Source organism: Balearica regulorum, chromosome Z (genome assembly GCF_011004875.1).
Source record: "Balearica regulorum gibbericeps isolate bBalReg1 chromosome Z, bBalReg1.pri, whole genome shotgun sequence".
Lineage (NCBI taxonomy): Eukaryota > Metazoa > Chordata > Aves > Gruiformes > Gruidae > Balearica > Balearica regulorum.
Window position 1 is genome coordinate 73,060,349 of NC_046220.1, and position 21,094 is coordinate 73,081,442.

General features: G+C 38.6%; 1 protein-coding gene across 1 annotated transcript in view; it reads left to right on the plus strand.

Moving 5' to 3' along the window:
* The first annotated feature begins 618 nt into the window (after positions 1-618).
* The window catches only part of CPLANE1 (ciliogenesis and planar polarity effector complex subunit 1), a 61,731-nt gene continuing 41,255 nt past the window's right edge, over positions 619-21,094 (plus strand). Inside the window, exons 1-16 of the mRNA XM_075741321.1 lie at positions 619-668; positions 1,385-1,536; positions 2,391-2,526; positions 2,720-2,839; positions 3,698-3,927; positions 4,273-4,379; positions 6,044-6,200; positions 6,998-7,101; positions 7,254-7,436; positions 8,910-9,159; positions 10,205-10,357; positions 11,270-12,030; positions 13,921-14,105; positions 15,616-15,696; positions 16,537-16,701; positions 17,425-17,598. Of these exons, the coding sequence (XP_075597436.1) occupies positions 1,456-1,536; positions 2,391-2,526; positions 2,720-2,839; positions 3,698-3,927; positions 4,273-4,379; positions 6,044-6,200; positions 6,998-7,101; positions 7,254-7,436; positions 8,910-9,159; positions 10,205-10,357; positions 11,270-12,030; positions 13,921-14,105; positions 15,616-15,696; positions 16,537-16,701; positions 17,425-17,598 (2,887 nt within the window). The 5' untranslated portion in view covers positions 619-668; positions 1,385-1,455. The remainder of the gene's footprint in view (positions 669-1,384; positions 1,537-2,390; positions 2,527-2,719; positions 2,840-3,697; positions 3,928-4,272; positions 4,380-6,043; positions 6,201-6,997; positions 7,102-7,253; positions 7,437-8,909; positions 9,160-10,204; positions 10,358-11,269; positions 12,031-13,920; positions 14,106-15,615; positions 15,697-16,536; positions 16,702-17,424; positions 17,599-21,094) is intronic.

Below are 21,094 nucleotides of genomic sequence, written 5' to 3' on the forward strand. Positions count from 1 at the left end.
TCCACCGAGTGGTCCATCCATCAAATACATGTCTCTCCAATTTAGAGACAAGGATGTCATGCAGGACAGTGTCAAATGCTTTGCAGAAGTTCGGGTAGATGACAGATGACATCTGTTGCTCTTTCCTTGTCCACCAATGCTATGACCCCCCTATGACGATGCAAATTCCCACATAAAACTTCAGCACCATGCCGTATTGCACGGACACCCTGGGCTGGTGCCATACGCGGTACGTGGTGCCCGGCTTTCCCCGCTGAGGGAGAGGTTCTCATTCAGGACTCCGCGGTCAGCCTTCTCGAAACTCATGAGACTTCTACCCAGCTGCCAAGCCGGCGGGTTCAGGAGCTAAGGGGTAGAAGTAAGCCGTACGCCGAGCCCAGCTGCCGCGGTGAAATCTCCAGCGCCCGGCTGCCGGGAGGAGGTAAACCAGCGGGCGGAGCTCGCCCCTGCGCTTGCGCACTGCGCTGCCCGGGCCCCGCCTCCGGCCGTTAACTCGTAGCCGTTGGTAGCGGCTCGTGTAGCGACGGGGTGAGTGCGGCCTGGCGGGGTCGGGGTCGGGGTCGGGGTCGGGGTCGGGGTCGGGGTCCGGGTCCGGGTCCGGGTCCTGGTCCTGGTCCTGGTCCTGGGTGACACAGCGGCCCATCAGCGCCCTGCCTCTGCTGATTGTGGTGAGCATCGATTTGGGCATGCACCGTGTCCCTTTGTGTCCTGAGGGCCGGAGTTAGCCTGAGGGACCGTCTTTGCCCTGACTCGTCGCGGCGGGATTCTTGTGGATGGCGCCCGGAAGAGGGAGGGGAAGTCTGTCCCCCTTCCCTTACTCCCCACGCAGAGGGAAGCGGCTTGCCCATGCTGTGATTCGCCTCGGGGGCGGTGCCGCCCCTCGCGTAAATCCCCCGAAACGTGAGGCAGCACCTTGGGGTCCGGCGCTGGTCCCCTTCGGTGGCAGGGTGTCGCACGTTCCGTCACCCCGCGGCCTGAGGTGTCTCCGAGGCGAGGATGTCCTCCTGCCCCCTTCCCTCTGCGTGGTTTAGGGTCTGAAACGCAGCCGTGCCGAAGGAGCCCAGATGATATTTTGCTTGAGTTTCTGATCTGCAGTTAGGAGGCTGCGATATGTTTTCCATGCTTTCTGCGTTCTTGTTAGAGCTTTTAGCAAGATACTTTGTCTTGTGGCTCCTTTCTCTTAACTCCTTCTGGAGCAAGCATGTAATCTGCACGGCTGAACTGCAAGTAGCTCATGAGCTACGTGAATGAATATAGCCGTTTTAGTTTGGAAATACAGGTAAGCATCAGTTCTATTTGTGTTTAGCAGAAAGCTGCAACAGTTAAGAGTTTCTGTCTAGATTCCCATCTTCTAATCCCACCCCCCAAATTTTTCTCTCTTCAGATTCTTTATAGATATGTGAAAAAGCCACTATTTGCTTTTATTTATAATGGTTACATAGAGGTTTAATAAGAATGGAGATTAAGCTAGATGTTCTCATCTCTACGAGTATCAAGCAAAGAAAACCATGGCCTCGCATTTCATGGGTTGGACAGGTAAATGTAATAAACTTTTATTTAGATAAAATTCTGCAAAGAATAGATTTTTTTAATTATATTTTGCACTTCTGCTTACGAGGGAGGGTATGTTTAAAAAAGCCTCAGGAAGTTATTTAAGTGTACCCCACCTAGGAGTTACTGAAATAAATGGTTTGTTTTTCTGTCTTACTGACTTGACTCTGGACATGCAAAATTTCTCATATAAACAGTGAGGACTCTGTTGTTGATTTAGGTTTTTTCCCCAAAAACCTTGTTGCTTATATGAGATTGTTATTTTGATGGTTCTAGTTTTTCATAACCTTCTTCACAGTATGTTGTTGGAAATTGTGAATGAATTTTTTTCCCTATTCCATCTTGCATGTGTTGGCAGATATGCTGTCTTAAGCTTTTTTAATAAAATGAACCTAATTTTTTTTCCTTCTTTTCTAATACATAATTTGAGTTTAAGTAGGTAACCATTTAAGGCCAATTCCTTCTTCTATTGAAATCACTGGCAAAAATGTCACTAAATTAAACACTACAAGACACCTAGTGTCTAATTTGTTGTTGTGTTGTCATTTGTTGGTAGTTAAGGTACTTCAAAGAACTTACTAATAACAATTGTAAAATTAGTTTGTTAGTTTAAAACCTGTGAACCAAATTCATCATCAGAGTAGGTTGATGCTAGCTATGATGTTGTACTGTAAAGCAAATATGCCAAAGAATGAAGATAATATGGTAATTGCAGCTGTAACATCTTTTCTTTTTTAAAAAAATTATTTTTCCCTAACATTTTTTATCTATGCGTTATTTGGCAGGCTTACATAGAAAATGACGTTTTAAGAATGAAATGCTGTTTTTTCTTTTAACAGGAAAAAGAGGCTATTTTTCTTCTAGATGATAAACGTATAAATGAAATTAACCTGGCATCAGGGAAGACAAAAAAGAAAATCCCTCGGCTGCAGTCATTGTTGAAAAATGTTGTTGTTTTAACAACATCAAGAAATGGTTAAGTATAATATCTTATGTATTATGAACTCATGTTATTTTATTTGTAGTTGTAACAGTTTAGAAAGGCAGAATATCTAAAGGGTCTACCAGTTCACTGTCAACTTTAGAACTGTGGCTAGGATGAAAGGGAAGTAATTTTAAGTATGTCACAATAATATCCATCAAAACATCTCTCCCTCGATGAGTACAGGTGCTTGGTTGGCAGGAGTACTTACAACAGGAGAGCTATTTCTTTGGAATAAAGATCAGGACTGCTTGAAAATTGTGCCAGCAATCAAAGAGTCTAGGAACATAGTTGCAGCAGCACAAGGTGGGTTTTTTTCAATTAGTCTTGACAAATGGAATAGAGCGGAAGTGGTTTTCCATTTGCTAAGCGTTATTGCACAAGTAAAAGCTATACTTTCACATTGTTTTGCATTTGTGTAATTTGTGTGCCAGCTGAGCTTTGACAAGTGTCCTTTTTGTCCACTTGAATGGTACATTTTTTTGTATTTAGTAATGTCCTATAAATAGTAAGTAATTTTTAAATACAGTAAATATTTTTAATGGTTATTTTTTAACTGTAGATAAAACATTCCCTACTAGGTTATCAGTATCTTAGAACAGACATACATCTGATGTAAACCCTATACACATAATTTGAAGTTTGTTCTGTAGGTAGGTTTTTATGTCAAATGCTAACTGGAGACAATAATGTAAAGGCACATATTTGCAAACTTAAGTGTCAGATATTGTCATGTATTGAATAATCTCACTGATAGCAGGTTGTAATATGAAGTACTGTACAAGCAATTCTGTCGCTTCAGGGAAGATCAGTAGTGCATTTAGGACCTGAAGGTAACGGATAGTAGAGTACTTACACCTTTATTATATAGTTTTCATGAAAGACGGATTTCAAGAAAGATGATCTCAGGAAGCAACTCTAATGATTGTGGGAAAGACAATTCATAAAATGCATAAAAAAGGGCTTACCATCTGATATTACTGCTGCTCAAGGTCTGCTATCAGTGATGAAACTGGAAATGAAAGACACTTAAGGTGGCAGCTTGTATTTCTTGTGATAGAGAATAAAAGAAACTTCCTTTCTCTTTTCTTTTGAAATCTGACAGAGGAGCAGAAACTATTCTAGCACATTTTTGTCTTTATTGCTTGCTTTTTTTTCCCCCAGAGTGTTTAATGAAATTGTACTTGTATGTATCTGGAGATGGCAGAAAGGCACTATTAACTACTCCTACAGCATGTGTCTTTTTGTGGGAGAGCACAGAACATGAAAATATATCCTCTTATAAAAATTCGTCTTCCGGACGTTGGACGCAAATTTTGCCTGATGAATCAGTCATGCTGCCTTCTACTGAAGAAAAAGAAATTGGAGTGCATGCTGCTTTCATACAAAATGAGGTAAAAAACAAGCCCTAAAGCAGTCATTTAATCTCTTACACAAATTAGAGCCACAGAAGCTACAGTGAATTGTGAGAGCGATGTCTCTTTGGTGTTGTGTGTAGGCTTAATTGTTCAGTTCATATTAGATTTAATGACAACATAAGAAAAACCATACTGGATCAGGCCAAAGTTTATACTCTTATACTCAAAGTAATATTCTTGCCAGCCATTGTTTTTCTGAATGACAGTGTTATGTTACATAATTTGAATTGCAATAACTATTGATCTAAAAATGAAAATAGTGCATAACCAGGTTTTTGAGTTTGTTCTACTTTTGGTTGTGGGTTTGGTTTTTTTCCACAGATACTGGGTGATTGCTGTTTGTGCTGTTTTGTGTTTTACTCTGGAGAATGTTTGGTGCTCACATTTTTGATTCTTCGATGGCATGAAAATACCTTTAAATATGTTAGGTAAGTTCAAAAGTATTTGAAGTTACATTAGCTCAAGAGGAAGATTTTTATTATGAAGTGCTTTAGAGCTGAGCTTCAGAGCTGCAATCGAACACATTCATATTGATGTCCAATTAGCCTATGATAACAAGTACCTACTTATGTTTGCATATGTATGTACATAGGGTGCCACATTATATATGCATATATATAATCCAGATATGGGCATCTATGGTCATTTTCAAGTATTTAAATGTGGTTGATGTAATAGCATTTATGTATGTATTCCATACTTCATTATTAACTTACACTTAAATAAAACTAAGTGTATTTATCACTGTATGTGAGTGGCTATGTATACATACACATTCCTGCACACGCATGTGTGTTAGGGAGTTTTTTACATCATGCTGAGGGAGTTTCCTGTTCTTGTTTTTCTTTATTAATAATGCATACTGTGCAGCCATGAATGCCCTCAATACCTCTTTCTCTTCTTTGTTGTGTATATTTGTATATTTTACTTGTTTTCTGTACCCTTTTTCATCTCTTATGCCTGGACTATATGAGAGTGTGCATTTCTCTGTCTGGGCTGGGACTGTGTAGTGAAATAGTTACAATGATACAGCCACTTAAAAATGCAATTGAATAATAATCATGAGCACATGTATAGTCCATTCTTCTTCCTAAGTGGGATACACATATGTACAAGTTTAAATGGATATGTCCTCTACAGTTATAACTTGAGTAACTTGCTAAAATTTTGCTCTATGCTTTATGTGGTACACCTGCTCTTATTAAATGATGCCCTTTTGTTACTAACTTTAGTAATTATGTCCTTCTTGCCCTGCTAAGTGGCATCACTCTTCACTCAGTTTGTCAGTAGCATGCTAATGCCTTTCTGGTAAAAAAAATTAAACAGAGCATAACATTCCCTGCGTAGAAGTGCATATATATACACCATAGTACTTGCAGCCTGAAATTGTAACCACGTTTCTCAGCCATGTTACTCATAATTTCTTTATGCCAACTATGGCTCAATTTCATTGCTTACTACTGTTTAATTTTTTGTCTGTTAGGTGGCATGCTTCCAAATGGAATCTTTCTTATGTTTTCTATCATGTTTTGAATCTTTTTAGGATCATAGAATGGCTTGGGTTGGAAGGGACCTCAAAGATCATCTAGTTCCAATCCCCCTGCCATGGGCAGGGACGCCCTCCACTAGACCAGGTTGCCCAAAGCCCCATCCAGCCTGGCCTTGAACACTTCCAGGGAGGGGGCATCCACAACTTCTTTGTTCAGAGCAGCATGCTGTTGATTTTAATTTTTTAATTCTGTATTCCTGTGTTGGATAACGTTACATTGTCTGAGGAAGCTGTTCCTCAGACTTGCTGGAATGCAAGTGCCTTAATTATATGGTATGCATCTATATTTATTTGTATGTTCTATGCATATAGCCCAAATTCCTGTCCCATAAAATCAATTCTCAGTGCTCAGATGTAAGCTTTAAACTTGTGTAAATACAAAATATTTTTCATTTGTAAGATTTTTGAAGAAAAATAGATTACTTTTTTTATTGTTCATGCTTTATGTGTTGTAGTCTTGCATGGTTTTTACTATGTCTGAATCATCCCATTTAGCATAACTGAGTAACCTCTTGGTTTTGTTGTCTTCTTTTTGGTATTCAGTTCTGTGCCATATCAGATCCACTGGATACAGCAGACTTGTTCTCTTGTTAATTTGGTTCCTCCATGTGTGACTGTAAAGTCAAGAGGAGCTTTGCTATGTGCGTTTGCAAGAGATGGACTTATACTTGCAGTAGCTGTTAATCAAACTGATCCAAAGGTATGAATGATAGACAGTATGTCATTTAAGCTAATGGTTTAGTTTGAATGAAGTCGTAACAAGAATTTAATAGCACATTTTTAGGAGTGATTTTTCAGCATTCTTATTGATACTTGTGATTATGTTCACATTGATATCCATAGCTAAAAAATTCTGCCACAACTTATAGTTTTTTGAATGCTGTTGTTCAGTTAAGAAATCCACATAAGCTCCTCTGTCATGTCTAATCTCCAAGAAATACAATAGTAAAGAAATTAATTTCAGTTACTGCATTGCATCTGCAAAGATTGTAGATGATTCTTAATAAGGCCTTGGCCTAACATGTATTGGAGGTTATGTTCTGACTTCATAATGTTATTCCTTCTAACAACTTGGAGACCAAATCTTAATGTAGTTTTCAGTGCTAATGATGACAGGGAGTATGGCAGTATGACAGCTTATTCAGTGTACCAGAACAGGATGATGCAGTTCTTCAAAGCTCCAGTTGTTATTCACCTACAAGACTGGAGAAGAGCAATCTTAGATTATCTTATGGGTTTTAGAAAAACTTATGTTAAAAAGAATATCAAACTATATATTGAATATATAATAACCTTTAATTATTTTTCAAGTGTAGAAATAGGTATAGAAATTAATAAATAAATAGTAATAAATATTGAAGTGCAATGTCACTTTCATATATTACCATGTTTCCAGTATATCAAATGTAACACATAACTTGCTAATAGAAATTGGTTTTTACAATAATGACATTTTGATACAAACACTTCCATTTTCTTTACTTTTTTTCTTTCTAGGCAACTCAGATTTTGTTTTTAAACACATTGAATTTTGTAACTGTTTCGGGTAGCCTTAAAGGTTGTAGTAGCAAGAATAGCATGGTTCCATCCAAGTTTATCAGGTCAGTAATTGATGTTGATTCTGCCGCTGTTGTGGATTTCTGGTTTTGTGTTGTGTTGAGGGGTTTTTTGTTTTCTTGGGGTTTTTTCAGCTATCCTAGCCTTTTGATACAGAAATTTGACAGAGAAAAATATTTTTTCCTGTCCAATTTAGATCTTACTGGGTTGGTGATATGAGTTGGACTCCTGATAGCCTTTTCTTGGCTTGCATGTTAAAACGTGGATCTTTGATTTTATTGACATGTATGGGTGAATTGCTCACCTTGATTACTTCTGGCTGCTCTGTAGAATTTGGACCAGCAGAGTTTATTCCATTTCATCCACTAATATCATGCAGGTAAAAGTTTTAAAATGTTTATATGTTTTTGTGTTATGATCATATCGTGCTTCCTAACATACTTTTTACAGTTTTACATAAACTTCATCTTTCAAATTCACTCTCTTGCTTTTCATGTGTCTTTTCAATATCTGTTTCTCATTCATAGTTCTCTTCTATTTCTTATAATGGTTTGTCACGATGAAAATTGGCATTGTGACGATGTAAGTATACGTTAAGTGATTTTTGGTTTTTTTAAAGTGTTTGAATTTAGTAATAACTAAAAATAGCATGTTTTATGATGTAAGAAGAAATTAAACTTACACAAGTACTAAAAGTGCAAATTTATTTTAATCCAGTGGTATTTCTGTGCTCACTATTTAATTTTACCTATAGAATTTTATATCACATTTTCATATCACATCTTGTAAATGTGCTTGCATGGACAAAAACTAGTTAGCTTGGTTTTTTGGGGTACTCCAGATCTAAATTTTGAAATTATGCTGCTGGGTGCATGGGAGTATAGAAGGATCTCAGATAACACTTTTTAGCATAAATTGAAAGTTATAAAAAGTAACAATGTCTGAATAACTAGAGAAAAACAAAATGGAATCTAAACTTTAATTTAAAAAAAAAAGACCCTGTTAATTCTGAGTGACTAAAGCCAAATAGTGTGGAACTATAACATCTCATGAAAATATTCAAAGTATTTTAATACTTTATTACACTATCTGGTTGTAAAATCAGATACTAAAATATATCAAAATACTCTAATTATGGTTATTTATTGGTTATTTATGGTTATTTATTATATACAGCTACTTTGTTTCCAAATAATCTACTAATTTTTGGACTGTTAAGAAATAACAAGTAAAAACAGTAATTTTACACATTATTTCAAAGTATTATAGGGCTAATATTAGAATACATGCACAACACAGATTTCTGGAACTCACTAAGTTGTTATTTCTTTATAAGAGAAGACTTTGTAAGACCTCTTTTGTAAGAGAAGACTTGTGTGTTGATATAAAATATTTCTGCTGAATGTCTGAACTGATTCTGAAACACTAAGATTCAGATCTTGAGGGATTTTTTTTGTTTATTAGAAGCTACTTAGAATTACATCTTCAAGCACTTAACATACACCGTAAAACCTAGATAAGAATGTGTGATACATAACTTTAAAGTAAAATTGTGAAAAAGTACATATAATACTAATTAATGAAATAAGAGAATATTGAAAGCTGGCTTTGTTTTTCTTTAAGTTAAAAAAAGTTGGAACTGCAGCAAAATACTGGCATCTTGCAAGTATAAATGTTATTATCCAGAGTGCTCATCCTGTAAAAATTTAGACATTTACTTAGAATTCTGAGTGGACTTATTGGGACAGTATTGTGAGTGGTATTAAATGTTCACAAGTTATTTCTTCTGCATTCTGTTCATGATTATTACATATGATGGTTGCTTCTTATTTTTTGATGTATTTTATTTTAGACAGCGGCACTCTTTTTGTCAAGACTCCAGTCAGTCTCTGGGCTCTTCAGCTTCTGAAAGTGACCTTATGAGACAGAGATTCTCTGTTGCTTCACATTCAAGATTACCCTACCTCATTGTCTCTGATGGATACATGATAACAGTGCTTAGATTTCCTAACAACCTTTCATCATCAGGATTTATAAGATCTCTTTTGCTTGATTCAACCCAGCGGCTTGAAAATGTCCGTCGGAATTTGCTGAAATCCAGGGTAGGGTTATGAATTATTTTGTAGGCTTTAAGTAAAAAACTTCACTTTAATCTGAGTACCTCAATTTATTTTACTGTGATATTTGTATAAATTCCTTAGAATTACAAAGTTGTTTTGAGAGTAATGTTGTTCTGGAAAACAAGGAATACACATTTTTCTATTCCTTTTGATGTCTGGGTGACATTTCAGTAAAATGTAGTGCAGGGGACAGTCTTAACTGTCACTATATACTATTTCTGGAACTGTAAAATAAATTGGGACTTCTATATCTGTAGAGTTGGTTCAGAGCGTTGACAGGTATTATGCTACTCTGACCAACTCATCCTTTCTGAATGATGCAGAAAGGATTCTGTAAAACCTCTGTCTTAGGCTGCTGCTGTTTTAGAGCAGTCAGCAACAGTCCCAATGGTGCTGTGTGCATGTGTCCACTAGGTCCTCGATTGAGGTTGTCAATTAAACAAAAATGCTTTAAACAAGCTTTATTTTTCTGTCGCTTCTAAATTGAGTCAAGTTTGGGAGAAAGGAAACCTTTGAAGGAAGAGGTCCTGCAACTGTTCCCAACTACATAAGATACAATAGGTAGTAGGTTCAGAATCTTTGTGTTTGCTGATGGAATACAACTTCTAATTCACTTTGTATTTGGGATTTTTGGAGAAGTGAGCTATAATGGCATTTATGCATAATCTGGAAGACCAGGCAAGGATTTGAGGATTTAAAGAGATATGTTACTAGTAAGAATGCAAGAAAGTCCTACATACTGGAAAACTTGTGGGACCATTTCAGGGATCGAGAAAGCAGATTCTTTCAGCGTGAAGCAAAGTAAAGTTGTCTGCTGCTGAGAAAATTCTGCATTCCTGAGGTATGGTCCAATGATAGTTTGTTTCTGTGCAAAAGATGCTTGCTGACCTGTTCTTCCTTTCTGTCAGGGACTTTTAATCTGCAGCTTTTTATAGAAGGGACCAATTTCCTGGTTTTGTTTAGAAATTGCCTTCTTGATCTTGCTAGAGAGTGGTAATATGTTTTGCATTATTGTTATTCCTTTTAGTCTAAAGGGAGACCTCTGTGTTTGCGATCACTGATGTCTTTAAAAGCTAGTCTTTTAAAACATGCTCGAAACCAAAGTTCCATCTTTTCCACCATTCCAAAATTCCTGGAAGAGGACACAACAGAAATGAGTGAGAAAACCATGGATTTACTGGTACTTAATGGCATTTTTTCCACTTACAATTATGCAAATTATTTAATTTTAAGGTATTCTAAATGTAAATTTAATTTTTTTTTTTCAAATAATATAGGCATATTTGCTCTTACTAGATATATTTAAAGTAATTCAATATTTGGTTAAATTCTCATTTTCTTTATAGGTGCGAGGAATATGGTTATTTTTCACAGCTGATACTTGATTTTTATTTTCAAACATTTCTTTCAGCAGTGCATTAACTTTTTGAAAAATACGTGCTAATCTACATATATGTCAGTTTTTTGTAGTTTAATACATTAGCTTCAATTTATAATGTAACATTACTAAATATACATGAGCTGTAAAGTATATTAATAGGAAGTTCAATATTATTATTCTTAGTAAATAAGAAATTTACCCTCAATTTGAGAGGATTCTTCAATTCCAAAATTTGTACATGTCTTTTGGAGGAATGGCTCTGTGATCAAAATTACTGTGCAGCCTTTCTTAATGCTGTTTCATGCTTTTGGGTTTTCATTTGTTCTTGGTTTTTCGTTGGGTTTGTGTGTGTGTGTGTGCGCGCGCGTGTGCTTTTGTTGAATGGCTTTTATGTCTTACAGCTATCTGGCAAAAACTTTTCCTCATACTCTGGGCTTAATAAAGGACAGGATTTTACTTTCTGGTATAAAAACTACTGCCATGTTTACCGTGTAATTTTGTTGTTGTTGTTGTCAGGTGATTCAATTTCTGTCTGCAGAAAGTTTGAGATTTAGATGAAACTGCTATGAATTAAACTTATTAGCAATTAAGCAAGTTAATTAAGCATAAAGATTTCTTTTGTGAGACTACATGGTGATTCTTTCAGACTATGCTCTCAATAGACTTGAATTAAACTGTTGATGTTTTGGGGGTTTTTTTTGTCTGATTTAGGATTATGAAGAAGAATCAGATGATGAAAAGCAGTTTTGCAGTAGCCCTTCCAACTTCTATAGCCAAAGAGTCCATTCATTTGTTGGTAAAGCTGATCAAGGCCACTTAGAGTTTGCATCAATGTTTGATACTATCCATGCAAAAGACAGTTCTGAAGAGAAAGATAAATTATCAGTGGAACTATATTCCATTCAGAAAAATCTCCTTGCTGCATGGCACATTGGGATTTCAAAAAATATGGAAGAGAAAGATACATTGCTGAATTATACAGTGAACTGCATTATCCATTTTTTCAACATACTTCAGTTTGTGAAATGTTCTTTGCTAAACCAGGACGCATCTTCAAACAAGTCTGTGAAGAATACTCACTGGATGCATTGTGTGCTAAAGTATTTTCAGCAGTGTTTAACTGTCTTGTACTGGCATTCAAGAGCCAATCTGACTGGGCATGTGGCCAAGCTGACATTACAAACTTTAAAACTGATGCTTACACAGCAACAAGAGCAGTTATTCTCAAAAAACCTTTTGGCATGCTTCTGTCTCTTGAAAATGGTTTCTCACACTCTAAGTAGTGTGATCATACTACAGTATGAGAATTTTTTTGCAGCTCCTCATGGTAATAGCCTTGTGGAACTTGATTCCCTCACTGTGCCTGCTTTCCTAAATCTTGATGAGAGTACTACTCAGCAATTCAGTTCACTGAAATCTCTGCTTAGAGAACCTCCTCAAGCAGTAAACCATGATGCGAAAACAGAAAAAAGGTATGGTTTTTGCATGGTGGAAAAAAAATATACAGGACAACCAGATGATCAGGCCCAGTCAGCATGGGCATATGAAAAGCAGGTCCTGCTTGGCTAACCTGATCTCCTTCTATGACAAGGTGACCTGCTTGGTGGATGAGGGAAGGCTTTGGATGTTGTCTACCTAGACCTTAGTAAAGCCTTTGACACCGTTTCCCACAGCATTTGCCTGGAGAAACTGGCTGCTCATGGCTCGCACAGGCGTACACTTTGCGAGGCAACAAACTGTCTGGATGGCTGGGCCCAAAGAGTTGTGGTGAACGGAGTTACATCCAGTTGGCAGCCAGTCACAAGCGGTGTTCCTCAGGGCTCAGTACTGGGGCCAGTTCTCTTTAATATCTCTACCAGTGATCTGGACAAGGGGATCGAATGCACCCCCAGTAAGTTTGCAGGTGACACCAAGTTGGGTGGGACTGTTGGAGGATAGGAAGGCTCTGCAGAAAGATCTGGACAGGCTGGATCCAGGGGCCAAGGCCAGCTGTATGAGGTTCAACAAGGCTCGGTGCTGGGTCCTGCACTTGGGTCACAACAACCCCATGCAACGCTACAGGCTTGGGGAAGAGTGGCTGGAAAGCTGCCTGGCAGAAAAGGACCTGGGGTGTTGGTCCTAGCTGGCTGAAGATGAGCCAGCAGTGTGGCCAAGAAGGCCAACAGCATCCTGGCTTGTATGAGCAGTAGTGTGGCCAGCAGGACTGGGAAAGTGATCGTCCCCCTGTACTCAGCACTGGTGAGGCCACGTCTCAAATACTGTGTTCAGTGTTGGGCCCCTCACTACAAGAAGGACATTGAGGTGCTGGAGCGTGCCCAGAGAAGGGCAGCGAAGCTGCTGAAGGGTCTAGAGCACAAGTCTTATGAGGAGCAGCTGAGGGAACTGGGGTTGTTTGGTCTGGAGGAAAGGAGGCTGAGGGGAGACCTTCTCACTCTCTGCAACTGCCTGAAAGGAGGTTGTAGCCAGGTGGGTGTTTGTCTCTTCTCCCAAGTAATAAGTGATAGGACAAGAAGAAACGGCCTCAAGTTGTGCCAGGGGAGGTTTACGTTGGATATTAGGAAAAATTTCTTCACCAAAAGGGTTGTTAAGCACTAGAACAGGCTGCCAAGGGAGCCACCATCCCTGGAGGTATTTGAAAGATGTATAGACGTGGTGCTTAGGGACATGGTTTAGTGGTGGACTTGGCAGTGTTAGTTTAACAGTTGGTCTCTGTGACCTTTAAGGTTTTTTCTAACCTAAATGATTCTAGGATTCTGTATGTTGGAGCAACAATTTTATTTTTCAATTATACAGTAATTACAACATCCTATTGTTTCTCTTCTGTTTTGTATTCATTCAAAAGCATGATAAGCTATTAAAGCATGCGGATTATAACTCAGACCTGTAGTTGAATATAGTTCAGTTATGGTGACTTAATTACTGCCAGTCAGTTCAGAGATAATTGGTGGGTTAGCAGCTCACACCAAGTCTGGTAATGCAGCGTCAATCCAGGTATTGCAGCTTAAGAAGCTTTTACTGCCTCTTGCCCATTCCACTCCTTCCCATGCAGAAGTTCCAAACTCTGTGGAGCCAAGGGGCCACTCATATACAATACATCTATAATGTCAATTTAGTCAGCAAAGTTTGCACTTGATTATGGATATTGTGTCCTTGAGCAATAAGAAAAACCCTAGCCTGTGGAAACTTTATTAAACTATCAGAGCTATTTTTTCTTTGAAGATATACTCATAAGCTCGAAAGAAGCTTAAACTGAAGTGAGCTATCCAACTGTTGGGAAAGTATATTATTATCGCTGGTGTATTTCTCTACTGCAGAACTCAAATGAATCCAAGTGTGTTAATCTAATACTTCTTGATCTACAGGTTGATTGTACTATGGCGATTACTGTATAAGAAAGTGGTTTGGTATCAGATGCAGCTGAACAGAAAAGTGAACAAGAATGCAGAAGAAGAGTCTGTTGTCTCATCGCTTTTAAGCCATGTACAAGCGACCCTCCAGTCTTCAGGAGTGACCTTAGAACAACATTTTAGGATTAATTCTGTATCTGGTTAGTACTTTGGAAAGAAATAGAAATGTTAGGTGGTTCCATGGTTAACTGAATGCTAGGAAAATTAGGTCCAACTTAATGACAATAACTGACCACCAGATTTAAAAAAAGTTAATAGTGGGACTTTTCTTAAAATTCTGATCAAAACTCTCTCAAATACTTCATGTCCCAGTGCACCTGTAGATTGTGTTATAATCTTTAGAGCTTGTTGAGCTAAGTAAAAAGACTATGTTACCTTCAGTTTGGTTTGAGTCATGTCCTGGATCTGAATTCTGATCTCATTTGTACTTTGTTATTTCCTCTGACATATATGGGCATCACAATGTGTAGCTTACTGGATTTCTATGTAGAAATCCTGTTCATGTAGTCACTGTGGGCATGAGCCTTTCGTGTACATGAATGTAGTCAGCCTCAACTAAGCATCTAATTTAGTGTAGCCTAATGTAATATTTGTTTTGCAAACAGTGTATGATTCTAGCTTGACTTCCTCTCCATTACTGTCCTATGCTTTATCCTACTTTCCCCTTCCACACTAATAAGCCCAGCTTCCCCTTTGTGTCTTTCACCACAATTGTGTTTCCTCTCCATATACATGATCTCTCTCCCTTAAATAATACTTCTAGCTTCTCTCCCTACTTCACTCCATACAATACATTAGCTCCATCAAAGTGTCTGTCATTCATTCTAACAGTACATGCAACTTACCACTCTTCCTTTCTACCCATTCCTTTTGTTCTTTGTTTACACTCCGTTTGCCAAATAGATATGGCATGGTTTATGGATGAGCCAGAGTAACATGTATGCTGATTGGCCAACCAATACCTGAACTGGCTGGCTGCTAAGCAGGATGGAGTGGCAAATTTGTCCTTGTCTTCTGTGGTAGTGCTGTTTCTTTTCTCCTTCTCTTTTGTCCAGGAGCTGTACTCTTTTGCAGTTACTTTTCTGTCAGAGTATTTAGGAATTAACCAATGGATTAAAAATTGGAATGGGGATAGAGGTAGAGAGGTGACATTTAGAGAGATGAAATGTGTAACAGTTCATAGACCTGTTGTTTGAAAGTGCTTTTACGCAGAAAAAGAATATATATGTTCAACTTGCTAAATAATTTTACAACTACTTTTTACAATGAAAAAAATATCTTCCACATCATAGGAAATATGAAAACAGATAAGAGAAAATGCTGAAGTTTCTAACTACAGTTAACATTTATAACCTTGTATAATCTAAAAAAAATCTTAATTACTGAAAACCTTGTAGGAGAGATTATAACCTGAATTAGTTTTTTTCACTTAATAGTGATTTAGCAATTAAAAAAGAAAGGCAGATAGAGTATTCAAAGTTATCTTTCTCAGATGCTTAAAACTTAGATTTAGCTCTGAGAACAGAAATTTGCTGAAGACTCAGATATTTTACTTTGCTTTTCATAAATCTGTAATACTGAAGTAAGTGCATGTGTTTGCACATGTGTAACTATGTGGAGCTTTTAATTTTTTATATATGTGTTTTATAGGTGAGGAGAAGTTCCTTTTAGGCTCATACGGAGAATCAGTGGACATTTGGAAGAGATCTCTTTGTGAAATCAAAGCGAAAGGTAAGGGGTAAAATCTTGTCTGAGGGTGGAGGGGGTATTGCATAATGACTTCATGTAGTTATTGGTGACTCAGTTTGCCCTTCAGAAAAAGGGCAAGACATATAAAGGAAACATCCCAGCGTAATTTCAAATACATGAATAGAGACTAGTGAAAACTGAAGCATCACTGATCCCTGAGAAAACTTAATGCATTTCTATTTTAATATCAGAGTTTTCTTGTGATTATGAAGTACTTTGTACAGAAAAGCTCTAGGTACATTTCTGAGCAAGAAAGAGACAATGAAAAACAGATGAACAAAATCAATTCCTTTAGTAGCTGTAAAATCAAAAGACTTAGTGTTTTGGGAGTGCAAAATAAAATAATTTGTGGCAGGTAGGAGTTGATTTGAAACGGATATTCCACAGTCTTTTCCCAGGAATCATGAGAAAATTTTTGTGCTGCTTATTACGATGAGGAATGCAGAAAGAATTCAGGATATTGGAAGTTTGGTGGATGTCTAAGCAATTTCATGGTGGCTTAAGCATCCTTTCTTTGAAGGCTAGGCTCCCTTGAGCTTTCCTATCTTTGTCTGTGTCTTAACAATCATATCCGGTATTGTTTTGAAAAGTTCCAGAGATCTAGAAGTAAAATTGTTGTGGATGTGCATTAACTCACTAGTAAATTAGAGGATATAGGGGGATCATATCTCCTAAAATAGCTGCTCCTGAGCTATACATTCTCAGAGTATGTTTATGTAGGCATGTTTCTGGAGAGTGAGGAACTAGTACAGTTGTGTCTGGTTTTGTGTTTATTTTTTCTTTTCCAACTGGACTTTTGCTCTTTTTTCTCTTTGAATGCAGGAGGAAAAAGAACATGTTTTCTTCAGAGTAGATACTATCTTGCAATATTATTTTGCCACCTGTATCAGTATGACTTGTGTGAGGCTCAGGGACTCTGTGATCATCTGGTAGGAGAGATACTAAGGCGATCACAGCTCTCAGCGAGTCAGATGGAAAAATTTTCTGGTATGTTTATATTGCATAAAAGTGGGATAAGGTATGTTAATACTGTTAGAATAACCTAGTATATCATTTCTGTGCCATCACACACACACTTGACAGCATGTTTTTGTCTTTACAATGGACTGAAGTCTGTTTTCAGTGGTTTTAAAGGTCTTTTTGTGATCTTCAGATGTTCTTTCAGTTGCACTTTCATTTGTATAACTACAGTGAAAACATGGCCTGTTAAATGTTTTTGGATGCAAATCTGCTCAAGGAAAGACTTTGGATGAGAAAAATAAGTGGGAAATGACGTGATTTTGTTTTATACTTATTCAACGTTTTTTATGATACAACACGATAAAATAGTGGATTTTAGATTGGTCATCGGTCCTAAGTTGACAATGGGAATTTTTTTGCAGATGCTTGTAACTTTGTTTTTCTATGAAGTCAGAGTATGAAATCTAAATTTCCAAATTAAACAGTTTTTTTTATCAGCACTGCTCTAAATTTAGATACAAGAGGTCCATTCTAGTCATTAAAAACCTGATATGTAGGTCTTTTAATACAATGTGTAATTAGTGTAAAAGATTAAGCTCTGGAAGTCCTGACAGCTTGTCAAGAAATTAAATAATACCATAGTTTGTCTGTTTTAAAAAAATGTTTTATAAGCTGTGATTAAACAATTTTAGCACTCAAACGTAAAACATTTTTTCTGATAATGTTTTAATTTGATATCTGTTTTTTAAGATACCAAGTATTTTCAACATGAATTATGGATGGTAACAGATGTTCATACTGAAACTGCCATGGCGGTGATTCAATCCATGGCACGATTCATGGCTGCTTATTTCACAAATCAACTGCTGTATATCTTTCCCCCACACAGTGTTGACATCCTGCATCCACTTCACATTAAACAAGGTATTTTCTCTAAAACCATTTTAATTTGCTGTGCTTAACTGTTAATCATTTTTTGACATGCTTTAACTTGGTGACTTACACTTTCAACACCATTAACTGTACAGATAACTTAGTTTTTCTAGATATTTCTGTTGAGGGGGGGGTGTCTGTGTGATTATCTTTTTTGCATCTTTTGATTATTGAAAATATTTTTGATAGTATAAGTTACTAGTTTGATGTGTGCTATTAAATTATTTCACCCATAGAATAAAATCCTAGAATCATTTAGGTTGGAAAAAATCTTAAAGGTCACAGAGACCAACTGTTAAACTAACACTGCCAAGTCCACCACTAAACCATGTCCCTAAGCACCACGTCTATACATCTTTCAAATACCTCCAGGGATGGTGGCTCCCTTGGCAGCCTGTTCTAGTGCTTAACAACCCTTTTGGTGAAGAAATTTTTCCTAATATCCAACGTAAACCTCCCCTGGCACAACTTGAGGCCGTTTCTTCTTGTCCTATCACTTATTACTTGGGAGAAGAGACAAACACCCACCTGGCTACAACCTCCTTTCAGGCAGTTGCAGAGAGTGAGAAGGTCTCCCCTCAGCCTCCTTTCCTCCAGACCAAACAACCCCAGTTCCCTCAGCTGCTCCTCATAAGACTTGTGCTCTAGACCCTTCAGCAGCTTCGCTGCCCTTCTCTGGGCACGCTCCAGCACCTCAATGTCCTTCTTGTAGTGAGGGGCCCAACACTGAACACAGTATTTGAGACGTGGCCTCACCAGTGCTGAGTACAGGGGGACGATCACTTTCCCAGTCCTGCTGGCCACACTACTGCTCATACAAGCCAGGATGCTGTTGGCCTTCTTGGCCACACTGCTGGCTCATCTTCAGCCAGCTAGGACCAACACCCCAGGTCCTTTTCTGCCAGGCAGCTTTCCAGCCACTCTTCCCCAAGCCTGTAGCGTTGCATGGGGTTGTTGTGACCCAAGTGCAGGACCCAGCACCGAGCCTTGTTGAACCTCATACAGCTGGCCTTGGCCCCTGGATCCAGCCTGTCCAGATCTTTCTGCAGAGCCTTCCTATCCTCCAACAGTCCCACCCAACTTGGTGTCACCTGCAAACTTACTGGGGGTGCATTCGATCCCCTTGTCCAGATCACTGGTAGAGATATTAAAGAGAACTGGCCCCAGTACTGAGCCCTGAGGAACACCGCTTGTGACTGGCTGCCAACTGGATGTAACTCTGTTCACCACAACTCTTTGGGCCCAGCCATCCAGACAGTTTGTTGCCTCGCAAAGTGTATGCCTGTGTGAGCCATGAGCAGCCAGTTTCTCCAGGCAAATGCTGTGGGAAACAGCGTCAAAGGCTTTACTAAGGTCTAGGTAGACAACATCCAAAGCCTTCCCTCATCCACCAAGCAGGTCACCTTGTCATAGAAGGAGATCAGGTTAGTCAAGCAGGACCTGCTTTTCATATGCCCATGCTGACTGGGCCTGATCATCTGGTTGTCCTGTATGTTTCATGTGATGGCTTTCAAGATGATCTGCTCCATAACATTCCCCGGTACTGAGGTCAGGCTGACAGGCCTGTAGTTCCCTGGATCTTCTTTCCAACCTTTCTGGTAGATGGGTGTCACACTTGCTAACCTCCAGTCAACTGAGACCTTCTCAGTTAGCCAGGACTACTGATAAATGATGGATAGTGGCTTGGTGAGCACTCCCACCAGCTCCCTCCGTAGCCTGGGGTGGAACCCATCCGGCCCCATACGCCTGTGTGTGTCAAAGTGGTGTAGCAGGTCATTAACCATTTCCCCTTTGATCACAGGGGCCTCATTCTGCTCCCAGTCCCCGTCTTCCAGCTCAGGGGGCTGGGTACCTGGAGCACAACTGGTCTTACTGCTAAAGGCTGAGGCAAAGAAGGCATGAAGTACCTCAGCCTGTTCCTCATCCTTTGTCACTTTTTCTCCCATAAAGAATTTCTTCCGGCCAATAAAGGATGGAGATTCTCTTTAGCCCTCCTTTTGTTGCTAATGTATTTATAGAAACATTGTCTTTTATGATAGTAGCCAGTTCTTGTTGGGCTTTGGCCCTTCTAGTTTTCTCCCTGCATAACCTCATGGCATCCTTGTAGTCCTCCTGAGTTGCCTGGCCCTTCTTCCAAAGGTCATAAACTCTCCTTTTTTCCTGGGTTCCAGCCAGAGCTCTCTGTTCAGCCAGGCTGGTCGTCTTCACCATTGGCTTGTGTTTCAGCATGTAGGGATGGGCTCACTCCTGCGTCTTTAAGATTTCCTTCTTGAGGAAAGTCTAGCCTTCTGGACTCCTTTGCTCTTCATGACTGCCTCCCAATATATTGAGTTTTTTCTTCCCTGCCCGCCCCCCCCCCATGCTTTGAGGTTAGTGATCTAAATCTGATATTCAGGTAAAAGGATGCTCTATATTTTTTTAACCTAAATTAAGCAACATTAGAATTTCATGGTTCTTGCACTACTTTTGCCTGAAGATCTGGCTCTGACTTTGATCTTCCCAAAAGTGAGAGAAAAGCCATGCTTAACAAATAGTTGAATTGGATCTGTGATACGGTGGGACCTGAAAAGCCAGAGGAAAGCATTTTTTGCTTATTTGACAGTCAAGCTCGTGGAAGCCAAAATGCTTCAGACACCATATCATCAGAACAAGCAGGACTGTCAAGCTGGTTTGTTACTGAACCTGCTTAGTACTTGTTAGTTTAAGTCCTGCGTATCAGCATTTTTCTGAAAATTAGTATTTATCACAGTGGGTGGTTTATCTGTTTTCTGAAAGAGATTCTGTTTAAAGATTTCTCTTGTTAGGAATTTTTTTGTTTCAGAGTTAATTTTTCAAAGTGATTTAATGTCCTCATGAATGAAGAGTTATTTGGAAGTATTGTAAGTACTCTACTAGTAAGTTGATGTTATAATGCCAGATAATTCTCTATAACATTAACTTATTTTGATTTATTAGATTTTCTGCAGGGTATTTGAATACATTGACTATTTTTAATGTTTCTGTATTACAGCATGCACTGGCACTTATTTCTTCGTGGTCTTTTGGATGTTGTAATGAGATAACTTTGCAGATAAAACATACAAAATAAGACCTTGATTTTAATACTTGCATGGAAAAGATCCATTTAGATGGTGAGACAATCTTCGAAAAATTGCATTGCACAAGCTGGATTAGTGTGAATATTTCCCTATATAATGTCATTGCCTCAACAGTAAACAGAAACTGAAAGAGAAGCAAATAAATACCTAGAGGTAATGGTGATCAGCACTTCAGGAAAACCAGGAAGTAAAATCATAGAATGGTTTGGGTTGGAAGGGACACCCTTCACTAGACCAGGTTGCCCAAAGCCCCATCCAACCTGGCCTTAAACACTGTCAGGGATGGGGCATCCTCAACTTCTCTGGGCAACCTGTGCCACTGCCTCACCACCCTCACAGTAAAGAATGTCTTTCCAACATCTAATCTAAATCTACCCTTTAGCTTAAAC